This window comes from Dunckerocampus dactyliophorus, chromosome 15, assembly GCF_027744805.1.
Source record: "Dunckerocampus dactyliophorus isolate RoL2022-P2 chromosome 15, RoL_Ddac_1.1, whole genome shotgun sequence".
NCBI lineage: Eukaryota > Metazoa > Chordata > Actinopteri > Syngnathiformes > Syngnathidae > Dunckerocampus > Dunckerocampus dactyliophorus.
In genome coordinates, this window is record NC_072833.1 from 13,252,501 (window position 1) to 13,276,994 (window position 24,494).

The 24,494-nt window shown below is 44.0% G+C and overlaps 3 protein-coding genes across 15 annotated transcripts in view; 2 read left to right on the top strand and 1 right to left on the bottom strand.

The window, feature by feature from the left end:
* Positions 1-4,140: 4,140 nt before the first annotated feature.
* sat2a.1 (spermidine/spermine N1-acetyltransferase family member 2a, tandem duplicate 1) lies at positions 4,141-8,705 on the top strand. Of its 4 annotated transcripts, XM_054799973.1 has the most exons (7): positions 4,141-4,326; positions 5,592-5,643; positions 5,741-5,824; positions 6,312-6,413; positions 6,495-6,535; positions 6,760-6,983; positions 7,696-8,705. In XM_054799973.1, the coding sequence occupies exons 1-6, from the start codon at positions 4,264-4,266 to the stop codon at positions 6,958-6,960; spliced, it is 543 nt and encodes a 180-aa protein (XP_054655948.1). In that variant the 5' UTR covers positions 4,141-4,263; the 3' UTR covers positions 6,961-6,983; positions 7,696-8,705. The 4 variants fall into 4 exon arrangements, with proteins under 4 accessions (XP_054655948.1, XP_054655947.1, XP_054655950.1 ...); XM_054799972.1 differs by having other exon boundaries at positions 6,760-8,705; XM_054799975.1 differs by having other exon boundaries at positions 6,793-8,705.
* Positions 8,706-9,174: 469 nt separating this feature from the next.
* Positions 9,175-16,467, top strand: tnfsf12 (TNF superfamily member 12). 2 transcript variants are annotated; one of them, XM_054799971.1, is made up of 6 exons: positions 9,175-9,623; positions 11,260-11,341; positions 14,158-14,214; positions 14,305-14,328; positions 14,399-14,526; positions 14,918-16,467. In XM_054799971.1, exons 1-6 carry the CDS (start codon positions 9,456-9,458, stop codon positions 15,191-15,193), a joined length of 735 nt encoding a protein of 244 aa, XP_054655946.1. In that variant the 5' UTR covers positions 9,175-9,455; the 3' UTR covers positions 15,194-16,467. The 2 variants fall into 2 exon arrangements, with proteins under 2 accessions (XP_054655946.1, XP_054655945.1); XM_054799970.1 differs by lacking the exon at positions 9,175-9,623 and having other exon boundaries at positions 9,640-11,341.
* The window catches only part of chd3 (chromodomain helicase DNA binding protein 3), a 46,100-nt gene continuing 33,821 nt past the window's right edge, over positions 12,216-24,494 (bottom strand). For 3 of the 9 annotated variants that reach the window (XM_054799968.1, XM_054799963.1, XM_054799961.1), the window contains exon 40: positions 19,152-24,471. In XM_054799968.1, coding sequence (XP_054655943.1) covers positions 24,206-24,471 — 266 coding nt within the window. In that variant the 3' untranslated portion in view covers positions 19,152-24,205. Of the gene's footprint in view, positions 19,085-19,150; positions 24,472-24,494 lie in introns of those variants that run through there. The other 6 variants (XM_054799966.1, XM_054799969.1, XM_054799965.1 and 3 more) reach the window with 3 other exon arrangements.

Genomic DNA, 24,494 nt, shown 5'->3' on the forward strand with positions numbered 1-24,494 from the left:
TGCTTTATGATTGTAATGATGACTAATATGTAATCCGTGTTATTTAAGTGTCCAGGGGTAGCATACAGTGTGTTCCAGCAGAATAAAGGAGGCGTGAAGAGAAATGGGAACTGTCATTGTTCTCAAATAGAGAACCTGCTTTAGGGCGCTTTCATTCTCACGCTCATTTGCAAAGTCAGATTGTCCAAATACGTCAAGAATTTATCATTGCATAACTCTTTTCGTGAAGACTTTATTCGTCAGGGTAGTGACTATGATGTCACCGATGCTGGTCCAAAGTGAAAGTGGTGGAGGTGTTCGTGGAGCTTCCTGAGCGAGTCCAGCAGGTTTCATGGAAGGAAACGTCTCAAGTTTGTGAGGAAAAGAAAGCCAGATGGAGGCGGGCGGTCATTGTATCTGTTGGCCTCCCAAGTCTTCCTGTTATTCATCCTCATTTACAAGAAGCAAATGCGAGGAAGTGACGACAAGAAGGCAAACAAACTGCCTTTTATTCACATGGAAAATCAAAGGATGCAGGGGGGCATTTTGATATTTTGTTAAAAAAAAAATCCAATATGCAAAAAAGTTACAGTATATATATATTTACAGACAAAAACTGCCTGTGTTATGTTTTTTTTTTGTGCGTGTGTAATTTTATTACTGCAAAGTGCTGCTGCCCAATAAAAAAAAAAGAGTGTCCAAGTGTGGCCCAGGGGTCATTTGGGGCCCTCAGCTTGTTTTTTTTATTGGCCTGCGGCACATTCTAGAAAATACTGGACCATTAAAGAAGAAAACTTGTCAGGCTCAGGGAGCCGTGTTACTTGGATCCCAAAATGCAGACACAGGGGTTAGTCCAAAAGTTCAAAATATAGTTAATGAACAAGAGAGGAGGCAAAAAACAGCAACTCAGGGCGACGGTGCAAAAAACTAAGGAGGGCACCGTGGGCAGAAAACAAGAACAGCTATGAACTAAAGAGTGCTGGAGCTACCACCTGAGCTGGACGGAGGTCTGGTGCAGCAGGTGGACTTAGCTGGTTGGAGTAGCGTGAAGAACTGCAACAGGAGAATACAGGTAAGCAGGAGAAGTGCACATGGTCTGGAAGCACCAACATGGAGAATAATCCAGCACTGGCTGGCTGCAGGTGAGGAGACTAAAAAGGTAGCTGATTGAACACAGCTGCAGGGATCCGGTAGCTCCGCCCAGCTCAGGAGATGTCACAGTCTGAGCAAGTAAACAGCAATAACATACAACATAATGGAAAACAGCACAAAACTAAAACAGGCGACAAGTGTCACCGTAGCGCGTGACAAAACTAACAACGACCAACAGCTAAAGTAAAAAAAATAAATAAATCAAGCAAAAAGGCGTAATGCAACAAGTGAAAACGTTACCACTAATAACACTAGTAATAATATTACAAGTAGCATGTCTCCATGGGTTGCCTTGAGCTCGTTTTCAAAATTTCAAAGATCAAAATGGCCCCCGCGTCCTTTGATTTTTCAGTACGCGACCCTAAGTGGAAAAAGTTTGGACACCCCTGCCTTACAACATGCTGGAAATATGATTCAGTCCATTTAAGCGCCAGCGATTGCAGGAAGAAAGCTAAATGTGGTAAAGTCAACACAATAAACAAAATATACAAGTCGGTACATGACATTTGCTGAAATAAACCTTCTTAAACTTCAGAAGGGAAATCTCTCTCACCTTTAGCAGACTAACACTAACAATAAACAACAATACAGTAGATCCCCTGCTGTTTGCACCCACAAACGGCAAGAAACCACAAATATTGGACCCAGAAAAAGCCCTCAAGAAAGAATGATTAAGGAAACGCTTTAAACAGTATTTACAGTCAACTGTGAAGGATTAAGGTGTCCCTTCCACTGAAAATGCTTGCTTTCCTTGTCCTTGGTTAAAAAGTAGCTGCTGCGTTATTGTTTAATGGCGTGAACGAGTCACAATAGCTCACACAGCTGCACATTCCCAAATAAGGACATATGCGCCATTTATTCGATGACCTCCTCTCCTTTTAGTTATCTTACTGCTGATGAGCTCACTTCCTTGTCTCTTTTTCAGACTGAGGGAAGTGCTAAAACCACTTTAACTCAGATTAACTCCAACTTGTATTTGTCCGTGGGGGACGCATAATGCAAAGAATAACAATCAATGAGTTAAATACACTTCTGAAAGCGAATTTCCGCCCCTTTCATGGCTTCGTGTTGACTTTGAAGCGCTTTTTAGCGTTGTCATAAACTGACCCGACGCTTTTGGAAAATGCTCCTGCAGCTCAGGGACCAATCAGATGCCAGACTAAACAGGAAGAGGAGGTTGTTTCCTGTACAGGCTCAGAGGAGTCCGTCTTCCACGTTTAATCCCAGGAAAACCCACAAGTCAATGCCCAATGGATTGAATGTATTGATATTCATCTGGCACACAAAGGCACAGCAAACGTGAACTGTGTTGCTTTTTTAAAGGTGACTCACGTCTGCCTGACTAACACTAGCAGTGCGCGTCTGCAAATGTGTTGAGGGTGTCGTCGCTGTCGTCAGCGTGGAGGCCGAGGAGGCTGCTGATGAAAGAGCTCTGCAAGGTTTCAGTGTCAAGAGCCGTTCGTCAGCTTCTATTAATAGCAGCACAGGCAGCAGCTCGTATATATTCTGGCAACCTTAGAAAAATCCCCGTTTTTACCTAATTTCCTCCCCGCCCACCTCGCAGCAGAATGCCACGCACTGTGACGAGCGCAGACTTTTATTTTTAGCCCGCAGCAACCGCCTGGTGATATTTAGCTACAGACTTTTTGCAAATGTTTGGACAAAAGCAACCTTCTCCCTGTTAGCTGTTAGCCACTTTGAACACACTTAAAGCAGCAGTCTTTTGTCTGCATGAAGAAAAACTATTTCCTGGTCAAGGAAGTCTATTTTGAAAGGAAATACAGATTTTCAGAATGGCTTAGGCTTCTTCCTGCGTTGGGTTTAAGCACATTGCCATGCAATTCTCCACCGAAACGCTAGGCAAGGTCTTCCCGTGACTCAACTCATTGAGCAACCGTGGCACTCGTCAACTATTTAGCTTGTTAGCGTCTTGTGTTTTCATTTGTAACGTGTTATTTCCACCCATGACTAGTGCTTTTGTTTGTAATAGGGACGCTCCGATCAATCGGCCACTGATTAATACCGGTCGATTTCCGTAAAAAACATGCCATGCGGCAACGACAGTTGCATGTCTGCTGTGTCACGTTGGGTTGCCATCGCCCGAACTGAGCCGACAAGCGACGCACTTGGTCCTGTATTGCCATGAGAATGAAAACTTATTTGTCAAACCTCAATGGTTTCAGTTTGACAACTTAACCCAGGCTACGCCAATCGATGCCAGCGTTTGATCACTCTCCACCACCGATTGGTGTTCAGCTTTTCTTGCATCTTTCTTTACACACTTTGCCTAGCTGTCACTGGTGGCAGCTAATTAGCTAGCTAGCTAGAATGAGCCGCCTACCTTCTCCTCTCCAGACTCCAAATGTGGCTTTTTACGACATTGACATAAACACATCGTGTGTCCAGCCTTACATTGGAGATACTATGACAGGGGTCTTGATCTCACCAGGTGGTTTTGAATAGCTCACAAAGGGCAAAAAGAGTATTTGCTTCAACTCTTGGTAGTTTATTAGAACAAATCCATTGCGCTACTGTTGTTGCACACTTACCACAATATTTACTTGCATCTTCTTCTCTCCTTTTTAATGGTTAATAGCAACCACGTGAGTTAGTCCCTACCCTTCTGTTACGTAGCCAAGATGGCGACTATTGAGGGTCCATCGCTGCACACTCACCATCTGGGGGATGGCGAGTGCCACATCCGGGTACTTACCAGTGCACTGCATTTTGTCATACTTCGCAAAGTGAACGCACTTATGAACTAGGTGTGGAGATGCGCGAATTGAAACACAGCCAACGTTGTGGGTTATTTAGAGGTCGCGGCGCCCCCATGTGGCTAATCGTGGCCACTGCAGGTTAAAATCAAGCTCGTACACAGACTAGCTCTGATTAAAAAACATTTATGAAAAAATGCAAGCGTCTTGAATCACCTGAGGGGTTGTGATGTCATGTTTCGCCTCCCCCCTGCAGGGGGCGCTGTGTGTGTGTGTGTGTGTGTGTGTGTGTGTGTGTGTGTGTGTGTGTATTTGTGTGTGTGTGTCAACCCACGGCTGCCTCAGCTTCCACAGCAAGCATTCATCCTCCACAACAGAACATCCCATCAGGACTACCGAGACAAGCTGGACGACCCTCATGGACTTCTCTATTAGAGCTGCTAACGTGGACGACTGCAAGGATGTGGCGCGGATGAATCTGGTGACAAACCCGCACGCGCGCCCGCGCACACACACACCCATGTACATGCAGTGACGGAGCCATACATTTTTTATTGGGGTGGCCAAGGTGAGCCCATTACTCACATAGGGGTGGTAATAAGTTGGTACCTTAATTGTGTAGATGGCCAGGCAGTGGCGATTGCTCGAAGACTGCAAGGGAAGCTCAGCTTCCCCTAAAATGTCCGAAAAAAGTGGTGAAATATGTCCTGCTGTGTGTACATTTCATTGACTAAATATGAGCTAGAATACCTTAATTATTTGTTCGGAATCAGCTACTGATCCCAGGTACCGGACACAATTTCCTTCTCATGCATCCCCGCAGCGCCACCGCACCGTTGCACCTCCCGATGCTGAGCTTTGATGGGGAGGCGTAGTCCCACAGCGCGAGTTGGACGGTCATTGGATAAATGCTGGGCTTTGTCCCGCCCATCGGACACACAGCGTCTCTGGGGGTCTATGGGGCAGTGGGCTGGCCCGGACGCTCGACTTCTGCATGATGATTGGATGATCTGTCGAATCCCTTTTTGATTGACAGTGAAATGAGCGAATCAGCGATCTTCAAGTATAAACCTCCACCGGAGCATTTCCCAAGTTCTTCATCCCGTTGTTCTGAACTGATCCGGAGACTTTACCCGATTCCCAGCGACTTTGTCTTTGTTAAAAACGACGAGCGTTGTGTTTGGCAACTCTCGTCTGTCAGTCTGCGGTTTCTGTCCCCAACGGGCAGCGGCAGCTGTGGAGCTTCTCCCCCTGTCACTCACACTCACACTCACGGCCGGTCACACAGTAGCCTCGCGCAGCAGCTCCAGCTGCTAGCAAGCTGCACGTCCTGGCAGATACTACAATAAAAAAAATGAGCTTCCCCTCTTTGAATGACCAGCAGCCGCCACTGGGCCAGTGGGGTGGCCGTAGCTCCGCCACTGCTTTTGGACCGTCTATTAGCGCAGTTAATAGCTGAGCAGTGTGTCTGGATTCTGCTCACCATCATGGCAGTCAAACCCGCGCAGGGCATAATACGGAAGTGGATGCCGACCGGCACCCCTGTTTTAAACTAGACTCCTTGGTTAACAGATTTATGTGCTGAATCACGCAGCACATAAATCCAGCTACTGGGGTGGCCGGAGAGTGACCAAGGGTGGCCACCCCGTGGCTCCGCCACTGCACACACAAACGCACACAGGCACACGTGACTGAGCGTCAAGCACAATAATATTCAATGTAATGTTCATTTAATGTTCCTTTTAGGAGCTGGCCGAGTATGAGAAGACATCAGAGCAGGTGACAATCACACAGCGAGGTAAAAAAAAAAAAAGCGCTGTTTTTTTTGTTTTTTTTTTTGTATTCCTAAAAAGAATAAACGTGTCCCTCAACTGGGTGTACATTTGAATAATTAGACTTGGAACAAGACGGCTTCTCCAAGAACCCATTCTTCCACTGCGTCATCGCTGAGGTGCCACAGCAGCACAAAAGTAAAGACGGTAAAGTGCTACCCGAACGACATTAATTATAAATGTCAGCAGACACACCGAGACATCACCACATATAATAGAAACCCTCTGGTGCCAGGAAAATGTGCCTTCTTGTGGCCCTTAGCACCTCTTGATATCATTTTAATATTTGATTGGCATTACTGCTACATGTTGACTGTTGTCCAATTAGCGTTAGAACCAGTATGTCATCTATGTTTAATATGTTGTCCAGTTAGCTTTTAGCGCTTCATGTGGACTGTTTTATGGCTTTATGGCTTGTGTTGTCCCCCAGTTAGTATTAGCGCTACACATTGACTGTTATAGCTTGTGTTGTCCAGTTAGCATTAGCACGAAACACATTGTATCATTTTTAAAGCAGAAATATTTAGATTATTTGTTTATTTGCATTGCAAATTGAAAGCATCATCACTGTTGAGTGGCATTTTCAATGTGCACAAGAAGAAAAGACATTTATGAATATGATATTTCTTCTCAGGTCACACCAAGATTGGCTTTGCACTTTACTTCTACTCATACAGCGCGTGGCGGGGGAGGGCCGTTTACATGGAGGACTTGTACGTCATGCCGGAATTCCGAGGTATACTGTCGCTGTCGCCCTCATCAATGCATACAAGCATACGCCACCTTGTGTTTTTACATTTAAATGAATGTTTTTCAGGGAAAGGTGTGGGTAAAGCGCTAATGAGCAAGGTAGCACAGGTGAGTGATGCCTTGGAGCACCTGCTACAATTAGCATTAGCATGTCATCTTAGCATTGGAGTTATGTTGACTGTTGTAGTTTGTTTTGTCCAGTAAGCGTTAGAACTATCTGGGTCATCTTTGTTTAATGTGTTGTTTGTTTAGCATTAATGTTACATGTTAGTTTGTGTTGTCCGGGTAGTATTAGCTTTCTTAGTATTACTTTTGACTGTTATGTTGTACAGTTAGCATTAACGCGACGTGTTGACGCCCTGCAGCTGGGCCTGGCTGCAGGCTGCACTCAGCTCAACTTCACCGTGCTGCACACCAACCGGTCCTCAGTGGACTTTTACCTGCGGCGAGGCTGCTCGGACGTGACGTCTGAGATGGGCTACCACTTCATGTCGTGCGGCGGGGACGCCATGCGGCAGCTGGCCCAGCCCTGACAGCTGCCCCTTGACCTCTGCAGGTGGAGACAATCCAATTGAGCCCTGATGTTTTCTGTTAAGGATACAGTTCACCTTAAGCAACTTCTTTCTTAGTTACTCTTGCTAAATGACACATATGCAAATGTAACATATTTAATTAGCATTCTAATTTCATGTAAACATTGTTTTTTAAGGCTGCTAAGCCAACGCTGCTAGTTGGAGATGAAAGCCATCACACTACACCGCGTTCCAAATTCTTATTCTTATGCAACGGATATTTTTCTCTGATTAGTCGCGATAAATGACAGTCGTCATCATTTTCAAGTCATCGACCTTTAGAGTACAATTTGAAAGTTATTGACCCCCCCCCCCCCCATGATAACAGTATTTTTTTCGAAAAAATAAAAACTTTACATGCATTGTTCCACATGATTATGCGCAACAGAGTTTCAAAGAATTTCAACCGAAAATGGTCATTTGTTGAATTTGCAGCATCAGGGGGTCATATTTACTGAAAGTAATATCTATTTTAATCACTAACATTTGCACAGGGCAGGTTACATGTTGACATAAGAGCCCTTCTTGGATATAACCTTCACAATTCTTACATTGAACTTGTGAGTTTTCGGAGCGTTTCTGCTTGAATTTCTTTGCCAGATGCCAGAATAGCCTCCCACAGCTGCTGTTCTGTTGTGATCTGCCCCTCACCCTCACAGATTTTTTTGCTCGCTTGCTTGATTTTTTGCTCCATAGGTTCTCAATTGGGTTGAGGTCGGGGGAAAAAGGGGGGCCAAACCATCAGTTTCTCTCCTTTTATGCCCACAACAGCCAACGACAGAGAGGTAGGTATTCTTTGCATCATGAGATGGTGCCTTGTCATGCATGAAGGTCATTTTGTGAGAGAACGTACAGTTCTTCATATTGTGCCGTGGAAGAAAGCGGTCAGTCTGAAACTCTACATACTTTGCTGAGGTCATTTTCACACCTTCAATGACAATAAAAGGGCCTACCAGCTTTCTCCCAATGATTCTGATCCAAAACATGTCTCAGCTACCCCCTTGCTGACATCACAGCCCGGCTGTCATCTGAATCAGCCACAAATTTCTTCACCGTACTAACGACTGTTTTCATGCCTTGTCCAAAGCACTGCAACATTTGACGCTTCTTTGTCAGCAGAGAGATCCTTTTCCTTTCCCTTATTGCTTGAAATCTGTGGCATGCTTAATCATGTGGAACATCATTTTTAAGTAGTTTTCTTTTAACTGGCCTCACCTGGCAAACTAATTATGACAGTTGTCCCAGATTGAGATCAGTAATCAAAAGAGCCCCAAGACACAATGCCACCTGTGAATTTAATTGAAAAACAAGACATTTTATGTTTATAAGATGCGAAAATCCTATTTGCGTAATAATTTGGAACACAGTGTATAAGGCAGGGGTGTCCAAGCTGTGATTCATGTTGTACATTAAAGAGGCTAAAACCAGTCCAATGTAGGCCAATACATTTTAAGCTATATATCTCATTAATAGTGAATTTCTTATTTCAAGAATATGAAAATGGCCCCCAGACTGTATGTTGGATGCCTCTGCTGTCCAAAAGTGTACTTGTGGAAATTCATGTTTTTCTGGGGTATTAATTTCATGATTTTTGTTTTGTTTTGTCTCTTATTATTTTGAGGGCAATGATAGCGTAAACATGCACAAATGACTACTTTAATTTATATGTCAAAATTGTCTTCCAAATGAATAAAAGGTTGCGTTGTGGTGCTTGTTGCCTGGAGTGATTACACACACACAAATACCACTGGGGTGTCTGCAGGTTTCTGCCGTATGCTCTACTAAAATCAAAGTATTCGGGGTGAGCAGTTTGATATTGGACGAACTAGTCAACATGGAGCGCTAATGCTAACGGCACAACACATTAAACACACATCACGTGCTCGTTTAAAGAAGGAAAAAAACACCCTGCTTGTCAGTTACTGTAAGTGTTCTAGGTGACAAGACAAAGCACGTTATTTTTAGTGCTGTTAGCATTAGCGTATAAACATTTTCTCGTCACATTAGGCCCTTTATAGTCTTTCTTTTCCACTAGCATCAGGAACGTTTTAAGGAACACTGCTGTGTCATTCAAAGGTCAGAGTTAGCAGTCTTACCTTACACGCTGCTGCCCTCATGTGGACACATTGGGAACTGTCCAAGTCGTCGACGCTACTTTTTTTTTTTCCTTCTTCCACTTTTTTTAAGTTGATTGGGGGAAGAAGAAGGGGAAAAAAAGTGCAGTGACACAAGAGGGGAGGACGAGGCGCTCAGCATCAGAGCTCAGCTTGGGAGCCCCCCCGGTCGGTGCTCGTGCGCGCAGCCCCCAGCTAGGCGAGGACTGCCACAGACTGAAGGATGCAACAGTTGCTGCAGGACCTCAGCAGGATGTCTCTCCAATTAGCGAGCACTGGTCTTCATTAACGAGCTGGAATGGATCCGAGGACTCGCTTGGGGGTGATCGGCGCACCGTGAGCATGCATCGCGTCGTGCACAGGAGGCGCAGGCTGCGGGCTCTGTGGGCTTCTCTGGCCCTGCTGGCTCTCTCCGTGGCCGCCTGCAGTGCGCTCTTCACGGCGTGGACCTGGCGCCAGACTCGGGACTTGTCCCAGTCCTTCCACATCCTCCAGGGCCGCCTGGAGCAGGTTTGCAGCAACACTTTGTAACTATGTCAATTGTCTTGCAAGCGTCCAAGTCGTGCACGTGTGGTTACGGGAATGAATGTGTGTGTGTGCTTTTAAAATCCACATTTCACAGCCTGTCAACAAGTGTGGGCCGCCATGTCTCATTATTTTGGTGCTGCTTGTTTTTTTTCTTTTTTTTATATCTTTTACCGGAAAGCCTCCACTCGTGCATGCGCGAGACGTGACAGCCGGTGACGTCACTGACGCCTCGTGTTGTGAAAACTTTTTTTTGTAACCCGAAGTAATTCTGTGTTTCAAATCGCACACTTGCATAAACTTTTTCAGTGCATAATTGCATCCACGCCGTGAAACATGGCCAAATGGAGTGCACTGGCAATACCCGGATGTTGCACGGTCAAAATGGTGAGTGTGCAGTGATGGGCACTTAACACCTTCAATCAGTGGCTAAGCAACAGAAGGGGCGGGGCTAATTCAGGTGGTTGCAATTCACAATTAAAAAGGAGAGAAGCAGTTAACAACAGTATTGCGTCATTTCTGGTAAGTGCGCAAAGACAGTAATGGCTTTTGGCCAGCAGTACACTGTATAAATTTGCGCTCTCTGGAACTAAATATGTGGTGTACGTAGTACACGTATTGAAGAGTACTGATGGAAGTATTCCATTTGAGACACAGGCTGTCTCAAGTTACGCCCTTTAACTTTTCATGCATTCATTCATGCCCTCACCAACTCAGTACGCAGTGTAAGTGTGGAAGTGCACGATTTGCAACACGGCCTAATGCTTGCATGCACAAAAATGTCAGAATGGCCCACGCATTCACTTCCAAGGCTTTTGCAGCTGACGGCTTAAAAAGCACATAGAAGATCTTTGGTCAGCGTTACCCTCGCGCTTTTGTTTGAATTTAGGGCTTTATTTACAGAACTGTGTTAGCAATTTGAGGCAGTAACAGTTGAAAGACATGGCAGTTACATGATAGAAATAATCGTCAAGGCAGACATCCTGACCCCCACCGCCCAGGCCTTAAATGTTGGTGCCTAATACAGCATTCAGGCTGTTATGCTTTGTTGTTAGCCAACAACAAAACAGTGCTATCTAAGGTACAGTGGGGACAAATGGTTGAGCTTTTAGGAATATTACATACAAAAAAAGCATCCAATCAGAGAGGCGGCCACCAGGTGCTGCATTTGCATGATATCTGGGGTTTGCTATGATATGTTGTGATGCACGAACACATCCTTGGCACTTCCTCATTCCTGTCGATTCAACTTGTTGGTAGAACAGAAGTGGCGGTAAAGAGTGCATCATGTTGTAGCCGACACACGCACACGCGCACACACACACACACACACACACACACACACACACACACACACACACACTTGGACACGTGGAGTGTTGCTGCTGGAACATTTCCCGCTGTGTCCACCGGAGCGCCAACTCCTGATGAGAGGCAGCCAGTGAGTGTCTGGAAAGCCAAGAGAGCTTCAGCTCCATTCTTTCTCCACAGTAGCGCTCCATTTAATCACATACACACACACACACACTTCCCCCCCGTCAAGAATCTAAAATGGCTTTGTTGGCCAGAAAGACGCTGGCTTGCAAAAAGAAGCATAAAACAAACATGTGTGTCTGAACAGGTCAACAGGCAGAGGAAGGCCATCGTGCAGCTCATTATGGAGAAGAGAGAACTGCTGGTTGGACAAAGAGTCAAGAGAGACGGTAACACACACAGACGCACGCACACACGCACACACACACACAAACACACACGGCCGCAGCTAAAAGTTGCCACAGGAAGAAGTAGGCAGCTGCATGGCTGTGGTAGAAATTACACGTCTGACCAGAGCCCAGAAAGCCATCTGGCTCAGGAAGGAGGTCTTGTCGCACGCTTTGGGGCCATCTTGTTGACTTTTTTTTGTTGCAGCTATGATTTGTTGTGAAAAGCAGACATATTTGATGACCTATCATTGCCGTATTTATAGATTATTCACTTCTGTCCCAGAGTCAGGCCTTCATTTATACGCCTTAGCCGTCTCTGCTGGAATACAGTAGCTTTACGCCATACGTGGGGTTTATGCTGGTGAAAAACCACGAATAATGGATGTATATTCTAACAAACACATTGTAACAAACAATTACAGGTATATAGTATTGTACTTACAATACTATACAATGCAGGACACAACATCACGCCTTGCCAAAATATCTTCCTGCTGGAAAATGTTGAGTGAATTGATTTGTGAGAAAGCGCCCTCTACTGGATTCATAGCGGCACCAATCATCAAAGCACTTTTTATGTAGGTTGCCAGAAAAAAAAAAATTACCATTTGAAGCAGAGAAAAAAAATCCGCAAGTATGCGGGGGAGCGAATGCCTAACCGCTAAAAATACATTTGAGGAATAATCTGTTTTTATTCCAATTGAGTTCACAGTTTGTGACTTTAAGCTGTTGTCAGGAATAGCTGGCTTGAAGCCACTGTGGTAAACACAAGCCACACTCATGCTACATGCTAACTTGCAACATTTAGCATGCAGACTTTAAGGCCACACGAACATAGACATTTTCAAAAGTGCATAGTTTCCTCACGTTGGTGTTAAAAAAAAAATCTCTGTCCACATGAAAACACATTCACTGACTGTCACGCACATTTTGTCCAATCAGAAGTGTAAAAAAAGCAACCACAGCTCATTATACTGCCTCTGTGCATCAACATACAGGGTGTCCTTAAAGGCTGGACTTGTAATATATACATACAATATATGAAAATAAATAAATAAGTTTAATTCATAATAAATGAAAAAATTAAATATTTTTCAAAAATATTTTAAAAATTAAATAACTTTTTTATATGTAATACAACTAAAAATTACATGACAAAATTGCAAATTACAAACAATAAATTTAATTGAAAAAGAAAAATTTTTATAATATACTATTTATATTAAAAATTATTAAATGTAAATAATAAAAAATTGTAAACAAGCGATATATTAGATGTACAATGCCGTGTACATTCTCTTTAAAATTAGTGTTCATTTACTCGGAGTCCAGAAATGTTTTTAAATGAATTTGCCTGTGTACGTTATAAGTCTACCACTGAACGAAATGCAACCGATAACTTAATTACTTGTGTTCTGTTGTTAAACAAGGTTTTATACAAATGTTGCACATTTCTTCTGACACAAACCAAAAAGAAACATTTTTACTCGTCGACACACACACATCCTGAAGCTGGAGTTTTCCAAAAATTCTGTTTTTAAGTACAAAAACCTATGTTTGCCTGTTGAACGAAAGACTAAAATCATGCCTTTTCAAAATGCCCGTGTTCTTGTGGAAATGGCCTAACACGGCTAGCCGCATAGTCGAGATGCTAAACCTAATGTTTCATCAACACCTGCATCCAAAGACGTCTTCTATTAAACACTTACCTGTTTATCAGCAGCAAGACGATTAAAGAAATGCAGTGTTGATGCCCCGGCTTTGCCGTTAAAGACCCATACTGTGTGCAGCCTGTCATGTGTGTGTCAAGTGTGCTGTTTCCATGTACAGTGGAACCCGTTTATGTCAACACCCCTCAGACTGGCTGACTGACATCGACATAAACAGTTGTTGACATACATAACCAAAACCAGCCACTGCTTGCACGTTTACGTGTGACTATGGCCCAAGACATAAGGAGAATGGGCGATAATAAATGATTGTGACAGTTCGTTGACATCGTTTTCCTCCATTTGTGCATATTTTTATCTCAGATAATCACGGTAATTGCGGTCATTTGTTGTATGCCTACTGCAGTGACAAAGTTTTCGTACAAATCCTTCTTTTGGTGGCAATCTATAAAAAAAAAAATCTGTAAAATCTATAAAGCTATAAAATCTATTAAAAACATAAATGGGTGCTTCAACTGCACAGGAACTTTAATGCTGTCTAATTAGACAGTAGTTATGTTGCGATAACGATGAAGTTAACAATATTAGTTCACATGTTGACATGAACGGAATGGATTTTTCATAGAAAGGACCCCTTGGGGTCCCAGATTTCATGCTGACGAAAACAGTCGACCATGTATGTTGACGACGACTTAAGCGGGCACTTTTTAGTAACAGGAAGAAGCTGGTAGACTAGGACTCGATGAGTTGGTCAACATAGACATGTTGGGACCGACTTAAACGGGTTCCACTGTATTTTCTAGCGTTAACGTTGTTGCTTTAAGTCCAAAGAGGTGCCGCATCAGCGACATTTTTACATCCTTGGTGTCCATAAAGCCTTGGACTCCAATGAGAGCTGCTGTCTGCCACCTCATCTCTCTTCTCTCGCCTTCGGTTTACATTAGATGCTTTTGTCTGCTTTACTCCATCCTTTCAAATGGCGAGCAGCTGGCACTAAGATTAATATACACACACACGTGAAAGGAAGTCTGCTGCGTGTGTTAAGGCAGCAAATGAGTGCAGTGTTATTAGACAGATACAGATGTGGACCACAGGCGTGTTTTCTTTCTTTCTCAAACTTCTGTCTCACTGCCCGCCTGCCTGAAGGGGGGACGCTGCGCGGGAAGAATGGAAACGGGAAGAAAGCGGCGTCTCATTTCGAGAGTAAGTGTCCTGGCAGATGTGTCACGTTAGCGTCTGCAGAAAAGCTCTCAATGCTTTCTTTCAATTGACTTCTCCTTTGCTTCCTGACAGTCACCAAAGTCTCCTCTCAGCAAGGTAAGATGCTGCACGTCTAGAGTTCAAGAAGCGTGACGCCTTCATATTACCTTTGTTTTTGTGGCGTCAGTGGGCGAAGGAGGTGTGATAAAAGGCTGGGAGGAACGAGTGCTGAATATGAGCAAAGCAGTGAGGTACAACAAGGAGGAGGGCACATTCACTGTGGAGAAAGCAGGCGTCTACTTCCTCTTCTGTCAGGTATGACACTTTCTTTCCTTTGTAGCATCACTCTGCTTTTCACGCTGAGCCAGTCAGTCCTTCAATGTGAACATCATTCGGTCGTAGCCAAAGCCAGATCAAAATACAGTATGTTTAAGATCTGCCCCCCAGAAAAGTTGTGTAGAAATGATAAGTTGTTTTTGTGAAATCCTGCTGAGAAATCTGACACTCTCAAACAAATGGCGGAAGAGGTAATAATGTCGTTTGCATCATACCGAGAGCTCTCATAGATGAAAATATTACAAACCCCTTTCAGTGGGATGCAGTGCACTTTGGTCATGATTCCAGTCTAAAGTTTAAGCCCTGTAGTGGCAAAAAGAGGGAGGGGGCTAAGTATCCTGGTGGTGACCTTGTGTTCTGGTGTGGTCAGGTTCTGTTTAATGAGCAGGAGTCTCAGTACGTCAAGCTGGACGTGGTGACCAGCGGTGGGAGGCCTCAGAAGTTGCAATGCATGGAAGGCTACGGGACCACCCCCTCGGCCGGACCGCACCCCTCCCATTTCCTGAAGCCGTGCCAGGTGTCAGGCCTCCTGCGTCTGGACAAGGGCACGGAGCTACATGCCATGACGGGCCCGTCCTTCCGGCTGCACACGGTGGGCAACCCCTCAGCCTCGCCTCACGTCTTCAGCATCTTCAAAGTCAACTGACAGGGACGCTAGCTTGCGGCGACGTTCGTTTGCTTTCCACGGTGGAGAATTCCCGGTGCCGCGGTGGTTGTGGCATGGCATCCTCCCGCCGCCTCTTCCCGAAGACGCTCATTTGAAAGACAAACCTGACATTTGTGGAAGTTGTTGTGGACTCTGGAAAGCGCTCGTGTTTTGGAAAGGCCGCGCACAGACGCTGGACTGCAAGCGAGCGCTCGGGCCGAGGGAACAGATGGGATGGAAGCTGCTCTTCCTGGGATTTCTATCTTCGCCGTATCCTGTCGTAAATTGTGCTTCTTTTTCATGCAGCCAACAGACAAGCTGTGCTTGCACCTTCAAACATGACAAGAACATTTTTTACACGACATGTCTTTATATTTGCTACTTTTTGTCGTATTTTATCAATCACAGCGTGAATTTGTGGCCGCAGAGGAAGCAACAATGACCAACGACTAACGACCAATACCACTTTTAGCCTTATGAAACCTAATCAATTTATTTAGCATGATTTAGCCACACTAGGGATGTGTATGCACTACCATTGGCCAGAATAATATGGAGTAAGTCAATAAAAATATTGAATTTGGGAATAATATCATGCAGTCTGCATGTCAGCTCTTGTGGAAATGACCAAAAAAGGCTAGCAACATTCCAGTGCCTTCTGCATTGTGGGCATGCCAACATTAGCATGTAGCGACACAGCAGGCTTGTATGCTTGATGCTAACAATGAATCAACATTCTGCACTTTCCAATGTCAAAATGTGCCAATACGTCAAAGCGCCAATGCTAATAAAGAAAAAGATGTCTTTACAATGCAAGCATCTAATGAAGTGGCACATCTTGTGTAATATTGTGTCTCTCTTCTTGCACAAAACAAACGTTGTTATTTCGAGCTGTGGTTTTGTGTACTCCCACTCTTGTTTATAAGTAGTTTTTGTGGTTTGTGGCCCTCAGCACTTTATTGCAGCAGACCGAGTGCTTTTAAGAACCAGCGTCCAATGGAACACACTTTGATTGCCTCATCGGACATTCAGCATCTCACACACACAGAATGCATATTTCCCCATTAGCACTGACTGGACTGCACACACACACACTAAAGCAGCATTTTCGCTTCCTCAAGCTGAAGCACAAAGCACACAAAACATTGACACACACACACACACACTTCCTGGCTCTAATTCCTATTTTTATAAATGTCAAAGTTTATACAACACACTTTTTAAAAACAACTTGATGTTTGTCTTTGATGCCAAATAAACATTTTTGTTTGGAAAAACTGGCTGGATGTGTGCTTTAAAGATGCTAAAATCAATCCAATGTAAGACAATATATGCTAAGCTATCTGAGCAAAACAGCACATCTTACATTTGTGTTGTAGGCAACAAAGCAAATCAGTGTAATATGTAATAATATATCTCATTAATAGTTCATTTATTTTTAGAATATTCAGAGGGCCGAGAAGAAACAAGCTGCGGGCTGAAAATGGCCCCCGTGCCGCACTTTAGATAGCACCGTCCTATGGATTCACAAAACTTTTCAAAGCAAAATACTGAAAAATGTGAATTTGGAGGCCCGGGAGAGCAGAAAAAAAGGATCATATAAACTGAAATGTTTTTTTGTTGTTTTCCTTTTGTCTTTCCTTAAGGCCAGACAAGTGCTTATTTCTTCCCCACAATTCTCGCTGTATTCTCCCTGAAGAGCATCAAATCAAAATATCGTGGACGCCTCGGTGAACTTTCTAGAACTTCACCTTTAAAGCATAAAGATGAGAACGGCGGGCCAGAAATGTCAATGAAAGCTGGACGGAGGAGTCCATTTATTTTGTGTCGAGTTTTAAGGGGCCTGATGTCAACTCCAGAAAGTTCCACCAGGAAGACAGATTTTTATGTAACGTTACCATTGAAGTTTCCACTGAAGATCCTGTTCCTGTTCCTGCTTAGATATAACCAACTTTATTAACCATCATTCATCCATCTATTTCTTTCCGTTTATCTGGGTTCTGGTTGTCTCAGGTGGGAAGTTCAGACTTTCCAGTCTCTGCATCACCCCTCCAGTGTGTCCTAGGTCGTGTCCTCCCTGTTGGGAGGACCCGCAATACCTCACCAAGGAGGTGTCTGAAAGGCTTACGGACTGGATCCCAGAGACTCCTTAATTGATGGCTCCTCAGTGGCTCTACTCTACTGAGCTCTGTCCAGCCACCCTGCGAAAGAAACTCATTTCTGCCACTTGTAGCCGCGATGTTGCTCTTTCGGTCACTACGCAAAGCTTGTGATCATAGGTGAGGGTAGAAATCCAAACGCTCTGCTCTCCCTTCACCACGACAGTCCAGTACAGCGACCACATTAGTGCAGATGCTGTGGAGATCCAGCCTTCCCTCAGTTGTGAACAAAATCCCCAGGTACCAAGACTTATTCCAAACCGGGGGGGTACAATCCACCCTTTTCCGACTGAGAACCATGACCTCAGATTTAGAGGTGTTGAGTCTCATCCCAGAAGTTTCATACTCAGCTATGATGGGGCCATCAGGACCACATTCGGGAATCGTACGTCCGGTTGTGACCTAGACTTAAGACAGTGCCACTTCTTTTTTTAAATTATTATCATGGATAGTTTTAAAAAACGTTGCAATGAACTTTTTGATCAGTCCCTCTGCCGACATTTGGACAAGTCTCATTTCATTGCATTTTATTACAAACAAACAAAGAAAATGTAAATACTTTCATTGGCGACATTTTAGAAAAACAACAACAAGAAAATAAGAAAGCAAAAGTGGATAAGTGCTTTTTGGAGGGGCGAGGGGTGACGTGTTGCAAACATTTGTACGGAAATTATTTCCTGCCCACTTCTTTTCTATTTTCAACATAAAATGAGTCAAATTGAAAGGTTGACATCAGGTTGTGAATTAAGTTTATAAATTTGTTCACTTTATTAAGGCGTCTTTTTGTTGTTCTTCTGAATGATGCAGCGTATAAAAGTCATTTTCAAGAACCATTCCTGTTGCTAAAAGTTGATATTTAGTGTTACATACCTCCTATCACACATATATATATATATATATATATTTATATTCATATATGTGTGCGTGTGTGTGTAGGCAGGAGAATTCTACTTCTGAAGTTAAATGTCAAACTTCTTCGTTTCCCTCTTAATTGAACTAACGACAATGCGTCCACTGATTCCTCATTATAGCAACGTAAACAAAAAAAAAAAATTTTGGTAGAAGCTCTTCATGAGAAACAACAAAAGTACACAAACAAAAATATTACAAAACTTGGTTTTGTTGGAAAAATGGCACAGAATAAAACCTAGAAAATGGGATGGCGGGAAATACTCCATGCCTGTCACGTGATCAGTTAGTGGGGTGCGCTTTCTGTGAGTGTTTGGCAAAAGCCCTGGGAAGGAAGTAAAGAAGGAGAGAACCTTCCTTTTCTCCTGCTTGTTGATGATGGACGCATGCTAGGGGTGACTTTCATTGGACATGCAAGCAGAAGGTGGGGTCAAAGATGGTGTGTGTGTGTGTGTGTGTGTGTGTGTGTGTGTGTGTGTGTGTTTGGAGAGGTCAGAAGCTCATTGAGGAGTATCATGGTTTGAGGCAGACAAGCACAGGAGAAGAATTGCATGTGTGCGTGCATGAGTGGACAGTAAGTACACTGTCTGCAGGAGTGTGTCTGGAGGTGTGTGTGTGTGTGTGTGTGTGTGTGGCGACTACAATCACAAGCAGGTCAGTAAGTCACTGTCATCTGTTACTCTTAAAACTGTATGTGTGTGTGTGTGTGTGTGTGTGTGTTTAACCTAGTCATCAATACAGATGACCTCGCCGCTGCGTTGCTCCCGTCGCAGCTCACCTCCTTCCCGTTCTTTCTTTACAGACATGGGGGGCCCGTTGAGCACTGCAGGGGTGGGGGGAGAACAGTGTGAGTTTCGTTGAAGAATATCTATGCATCTCTTCTTGGAGCACAATTTAAATTATACAGTCGGGAAAAAAGTATTTCATCCTCTTCTGATTTTGTAATTCTTTTGTAAATTTACAAAGATATTAAAAGCCCAGATTTTTATGGTAGGTTTATTGTCACAAAAAAAAAACAGAACGTAAAAAAAATAATGAAATAATGTTCTATTTATGTTTTTCTTAATTTGTATTTGATTGAAGGAAATAAGTATTTGACCCCCAACCAACCAGCAAGCATTGTGACCCCCACGGCCCGGTTATGTATGCATGAAGCACACAAATTAGTCCTGTCTCTTTAAGAGAGTACTCCTAATCTCAACTCATCAAGTGCATAAAAGACACTTGTCCGGGAAACGGTCTCTTCCAATCAAACCTCTTCAACACTGACAGACAAGATTGTAGACCTGCTCAAGACCGGAACGGACTACAAGACTAATATCAAGAAGCTTGGTGAGAAAGATCACTATTGTCTTAATAATTCATAAATGGAAATACAAGATAACAGTCAATCGTCTTCACTTTGGAGCGCCATGCAAGATTTCACCTGGTGGGGTAAAAATGACGGTGAGAAAGATGAGGGACCAGCTCAGAATTACAAGGCGGAAGCTGGTTAATGATGCCAAGGGAGTTGGGAGCACAGTCACGAAGAAAAGCATTCGTAACACATTTTGCTGTACCTGATTGAGATCCTGCAGTGTCAGCAATGTCAAGAAGACACATGTCCAGGCCTGTCTGAAGTTTGACAATCAACACCTGGATGATTTACACGAGGCTTGGGAGAATGTGATGGGGTCATATGAGGTCAAAAAAAGCTCTTTGGCATCAACTCCACTCACCGTGTTTGGAGGCAGATAAATGCTGAATGTAAGCCCAAAAACACCACCTCTACTGCCAAACATGGAGGTGGAAACATTCTGCTTTGGGGCTCTTTCTGTGAGCAAAACCAAATACTAAGCCGCATTTGCATTAGGATCAAATACTTACTTCCCTCAATCAAATACAAATTAATGATATTTATTTCCTGTTTTTGTGTGTGTTTTTTAACATTCTGTCTCTTTCTGTTACAATAACCCTACCATAAAAGTTCTGGACTTTTCATGTCTTTGTAAGGCTTACAAAATCAGATGAAATACATATTTCCCCTGTGTATAGAAAGTATTGAGGTGAAATGTTTCCTAGTTTACAAAGCAGAGACCACGGTACGTAGACATGTAAATGGAAACAACGTTTTATGAGCCCAAAAGGGTCGCAAAGTAAAAAAACAAAAATCCCTACATACTATAACATCCACCAGATGCTTCTCAATCTACCACAGTGCTAGACCAAGCTACAATACTGATGAGTATACTAATTTATATCATTGTGTTTCACACATGCAAATGCAGAAAAAATACTTTTAATATAAAAGAACACTTAAAACAAGAATGAACTATATACAGAAGACAAAATAAAAGCATTCTTAACTCACTGCACTTGTTGTGTCTGCATTGTATTTACCCCTGAAATGCATTATTTCCGCATATTTTACTTGGCAAGACTCCCAGTTAACATTATGTTGAAAAGTAAGACAAGGGTAGCTGTATTTTGTGGTCAGACCATGTAAGCTGTCTTTGTTTCGCTCGTCCACTTTATCAGTTAACTTGCATGCCGCTACTCCATGTCTTCAGTTTTTCTGTTTTTTCTGCAGCTACATACAATTGGAGTGCAGTGGTTCCCTGTGGACAAGAAAAGCCTTGTATCGAGTGTATTTTGCAATGATAAGGTGGTCTAGCATAGAGCCTTGAGGCACTCCTGCTGCTGAAACCACTCTTTAGTCAATATGCAGGAAAGTGGCAAACGGAGACAAAGTGCGCTTCACACATTTGTGGCTCTCTCCACGTTCTCTGGGAGCGTGACGGCGAGCTTGGAGCTCCTTCTCCAAACAAAAACCAGGAATAGATGGCGAGCGCACGCGCGGGAGAGAGATAAAATGTAATAACAGCACTTCCAGATCAACGATGTGATAAGAAAGGAAGGAGAGCAGCGAGCAGCAGACATGCACGGGGGGCCGCAAATGTGCGCTTCTGGAATCCGAAGGGGGTGAGTAACTAAAAACATGGCGCTTTGCCAGTGGGGGCCAACGGAGGGAATGGAAAGAGACAGAGAGAGAGAGAGAGAGAGAGAGAGAGAGAGAGAGAGAGAGGAGGGTCAGGTATCAGATGAGAAGCAAAACAAATTGAGGTGAAGACTGGGTGAAGCAGTAAGATGATCTACTGGGGCGCTAAAACAAACAGTCGTGGCGGCACAGAGCTTGTCCACCAGAGGGCACTACCTCAGGTATTCCAGCACACATTGTCAAATCTTGATGACTGGATTGTTTGCAGCGCTGATGTGTCACATTAAAAGCAGCAAATTGTCAAACAGTTGCTAGCGTTTCATGTCAAGCTGTTTTTTGTTGTCGACAACCTGCTTGCAGTTTGGCAGTAGCAGCGGATATTGTCAGGACGGGTAGATCACAAAGAGGAGCTGGCAAGATTTTTACTCGTGTGTAACAATGAAAAATTCACTCGGAACGGTGCTGGCGCTCAGGACTGACTGCACCAGATGAAGCCTCTCACGTCCAGCAGGTAATAAAAAGCTCTCCCCTGTAGGTCCCGCCTGCTATCTGATGGACGAGAGCGCTGCCATCTTGGCAGACAAATGCAGCATTTCAGCTCGGCGAGTGTAGCCGTGCCAGAAAGTTCTATTCTGGACCGAGCATGTGTTTCTGCACTGTCAAGGAGCTCAGACTTCAGAGTGCAGAGTGGCTCCAGCTGGGACTTGAAGAGGCTTTCATAAATCCACACACTGCTGGAGTTTGTCAATCCAGAGGCAGAGCAGGAAATCAGAGGTTCAAGCGATTTGCATGAGCGCGACTTCCACACGCGGCCACAAGACACCGGCAGCATTCTTTCGTTGATAAAATGCTCATGTTGCTGCTGGGAATGTCACATGCTTGTCTGTCTGTATTCCCAAAAGAAATACTGGCAGAAAAGTCAACACATTGAGCACTTTGTCAATATCCACACTGTCCACTGTATGAATGCCCGCTGAGGCCGACACGCAAAATGATGTTTCATTTTTCATTTCACAATCTTAGGCCCTTCCTTTATTGTTATTCATCCCATGCGTCAATCAAGAGGAAAGCAAGATGGAAGCCAGTTGTGGCATCCTTGGGAAAACTGCTGTTCCTCAAAGTGGATGCTTCATCATCCAGATAACTGGTGCATCAACAAAAGACCCGTGCTGTGTCTCAAATCAAACAATTTTGTTCATACACTTAAATGAAATGACATTTTGCAAATCGCAATCGCCCAGTAAAATATCTGCCAGCTCCCCCCCCCACTTCTCAATTGTACAATCATCAAAAATGAATTTGTTATGACCAGTACTGGGAGTAACGCCATGATCAACAGTGAAATGTGGCCCGTTATTATGCACCGACATCTATATCGACGATCTGGATGTTGCTTCAGGCGCCGTTGTTCAAGACCACTACACAGGAAGCTAAACAGCTAGTCAACAAGAGCTCAATCTCAGGAAAACACTGCCCCCTAGTGTTTTGGTAGAAAACTGCAAGTCACGAGCTCAGCTTAACTCAAATCTCAAAACATTCTTACAAAGCTAAATTTACTTAAATTTACTTTTACTTATTTCAAAGTTTTTTAAAAGAGAAATGGAGTAATTTGGAATGGAATAATTTTGCTGGTAACTAATTATATTTATGAAAAAGTAATCCAGTTACTAATTCATTTATTTTTGGGGGGAAACTAGCAAGCAAACTATAATTAATCACGTTTTTAAAGTAATTTGCCCAACACTGGTTATGACTTTTTCTCGCTTGTGTGCACCCCCGGCTTCAACTGAGGCACTGATTATGTTATTGCTTTTTGTTTGGTAGTCTCTCCCCGCTACCGTAGCCAAGATGGTGACTATTGAGGGGAGCCCAGAGGGGTGTCCAGCATTACGCACTCACCTTTTTGATTGTTTTGATTGCAACATTTGGGGACTGACAGTGCATTGCAATTTGTCATACTTCTGAGAGTGAAGGCACTGATGCACTCAAAACACTCAAAAGAAAGTGGATGCATGGAAGTGTGCAAACTGAGACATAGTGTCCTTCATTCCTAAAAGCACAAATTTTGACAGTGTAGAGCTGTCCCGTAGAAGACTTGTATATTTAATCACTTCTTCTTCTCTCCTTTTTAAGTTTGGAAAGGTTTGGTAGTCTCTACCCTTTCGCTACCACTTGTGCACTTAAAAGACATGCAGTTTGGAAGTGCGCGAATTGAGACACAAGCCAAGAATAGCAGGGCTTTCATTCATGTCTGATTCAGATTCTTGATTAATTGATTTCACCACTCTTCCAAACTGAAAGTGGATTTCCAGACTGTTTAACAGCCAACCTGCAACAATGAAAGTTGTGTGCCAGCTGTTTATGCTTGGCCAAAGAGTCCATGAAAACATTGAATACAACTTTCACCTTTGTCTTTCTTCAGTCAGTTAGTCAGCAGACACATTACTTTCTTTGCAAGGCTCTGTGTGGGCCTCACACACACACACACACGCTTCTATATGTACTGTATGAGTGTATGGGGGTGGGGGGTACTGTGGAGCACAGACGGAGGAGGACTGTTGAGGAATGAGGGAGTACAGGGTCAGAGCGAGGAGAAAGGCTCGTTCAGTCAGCAGTCAGATGAAGAATTGATCCGTGGGGGGGACTCTTTGGACAAAGCGTCAGAAATCAGAGGAATTTATGTAGAAAAAGTCATCTTTGAATTCCTGATTTAATGTCATGTTCTTGGTTTGCCAGGCTGTTTTTTTGTCCACATCATTCCTTCTGCTTGACTTTTCACCCCCCAAATGCACCATTCGCTTCTCTTTCTGCTCTAATCCGTCCTCTTCCTTGTAGTGGGGCTTTCGCTCTGCAGCGCCTCTACCGCCAGCACTCCCAGCTACGTGGACGTGCTTCCTGGTCACTGCAGTCAGATTTCAGAACTAATTTCTCGGAATGCTGCCTTCTCCCATCCCCCACACACAATCCTCATGGTTTTTTAGGTCGGCCGTTTCGAGGCAGATTCTCCACGGTGTTACTGAGGCGGTACTTGACGATGATGCTGTGCACCGTGGACTTGGGCATCCTCAGCTCCAGGCCGATGGCCCCCTCAGACTTGCCGTCCTTCCACAGGTCCACCACCCGCTGCCGCTGCACAACATCATGCTCCTTGGTCTTCTGGCAGACACCGACAGCGGTCGCCCCCCCGGCGGCTTCCCCGGTGGCCCCAGCAGCAGCAGCGGCGGCGGCGGCTTCTGTGGGGGCAGACAAGCGGCAG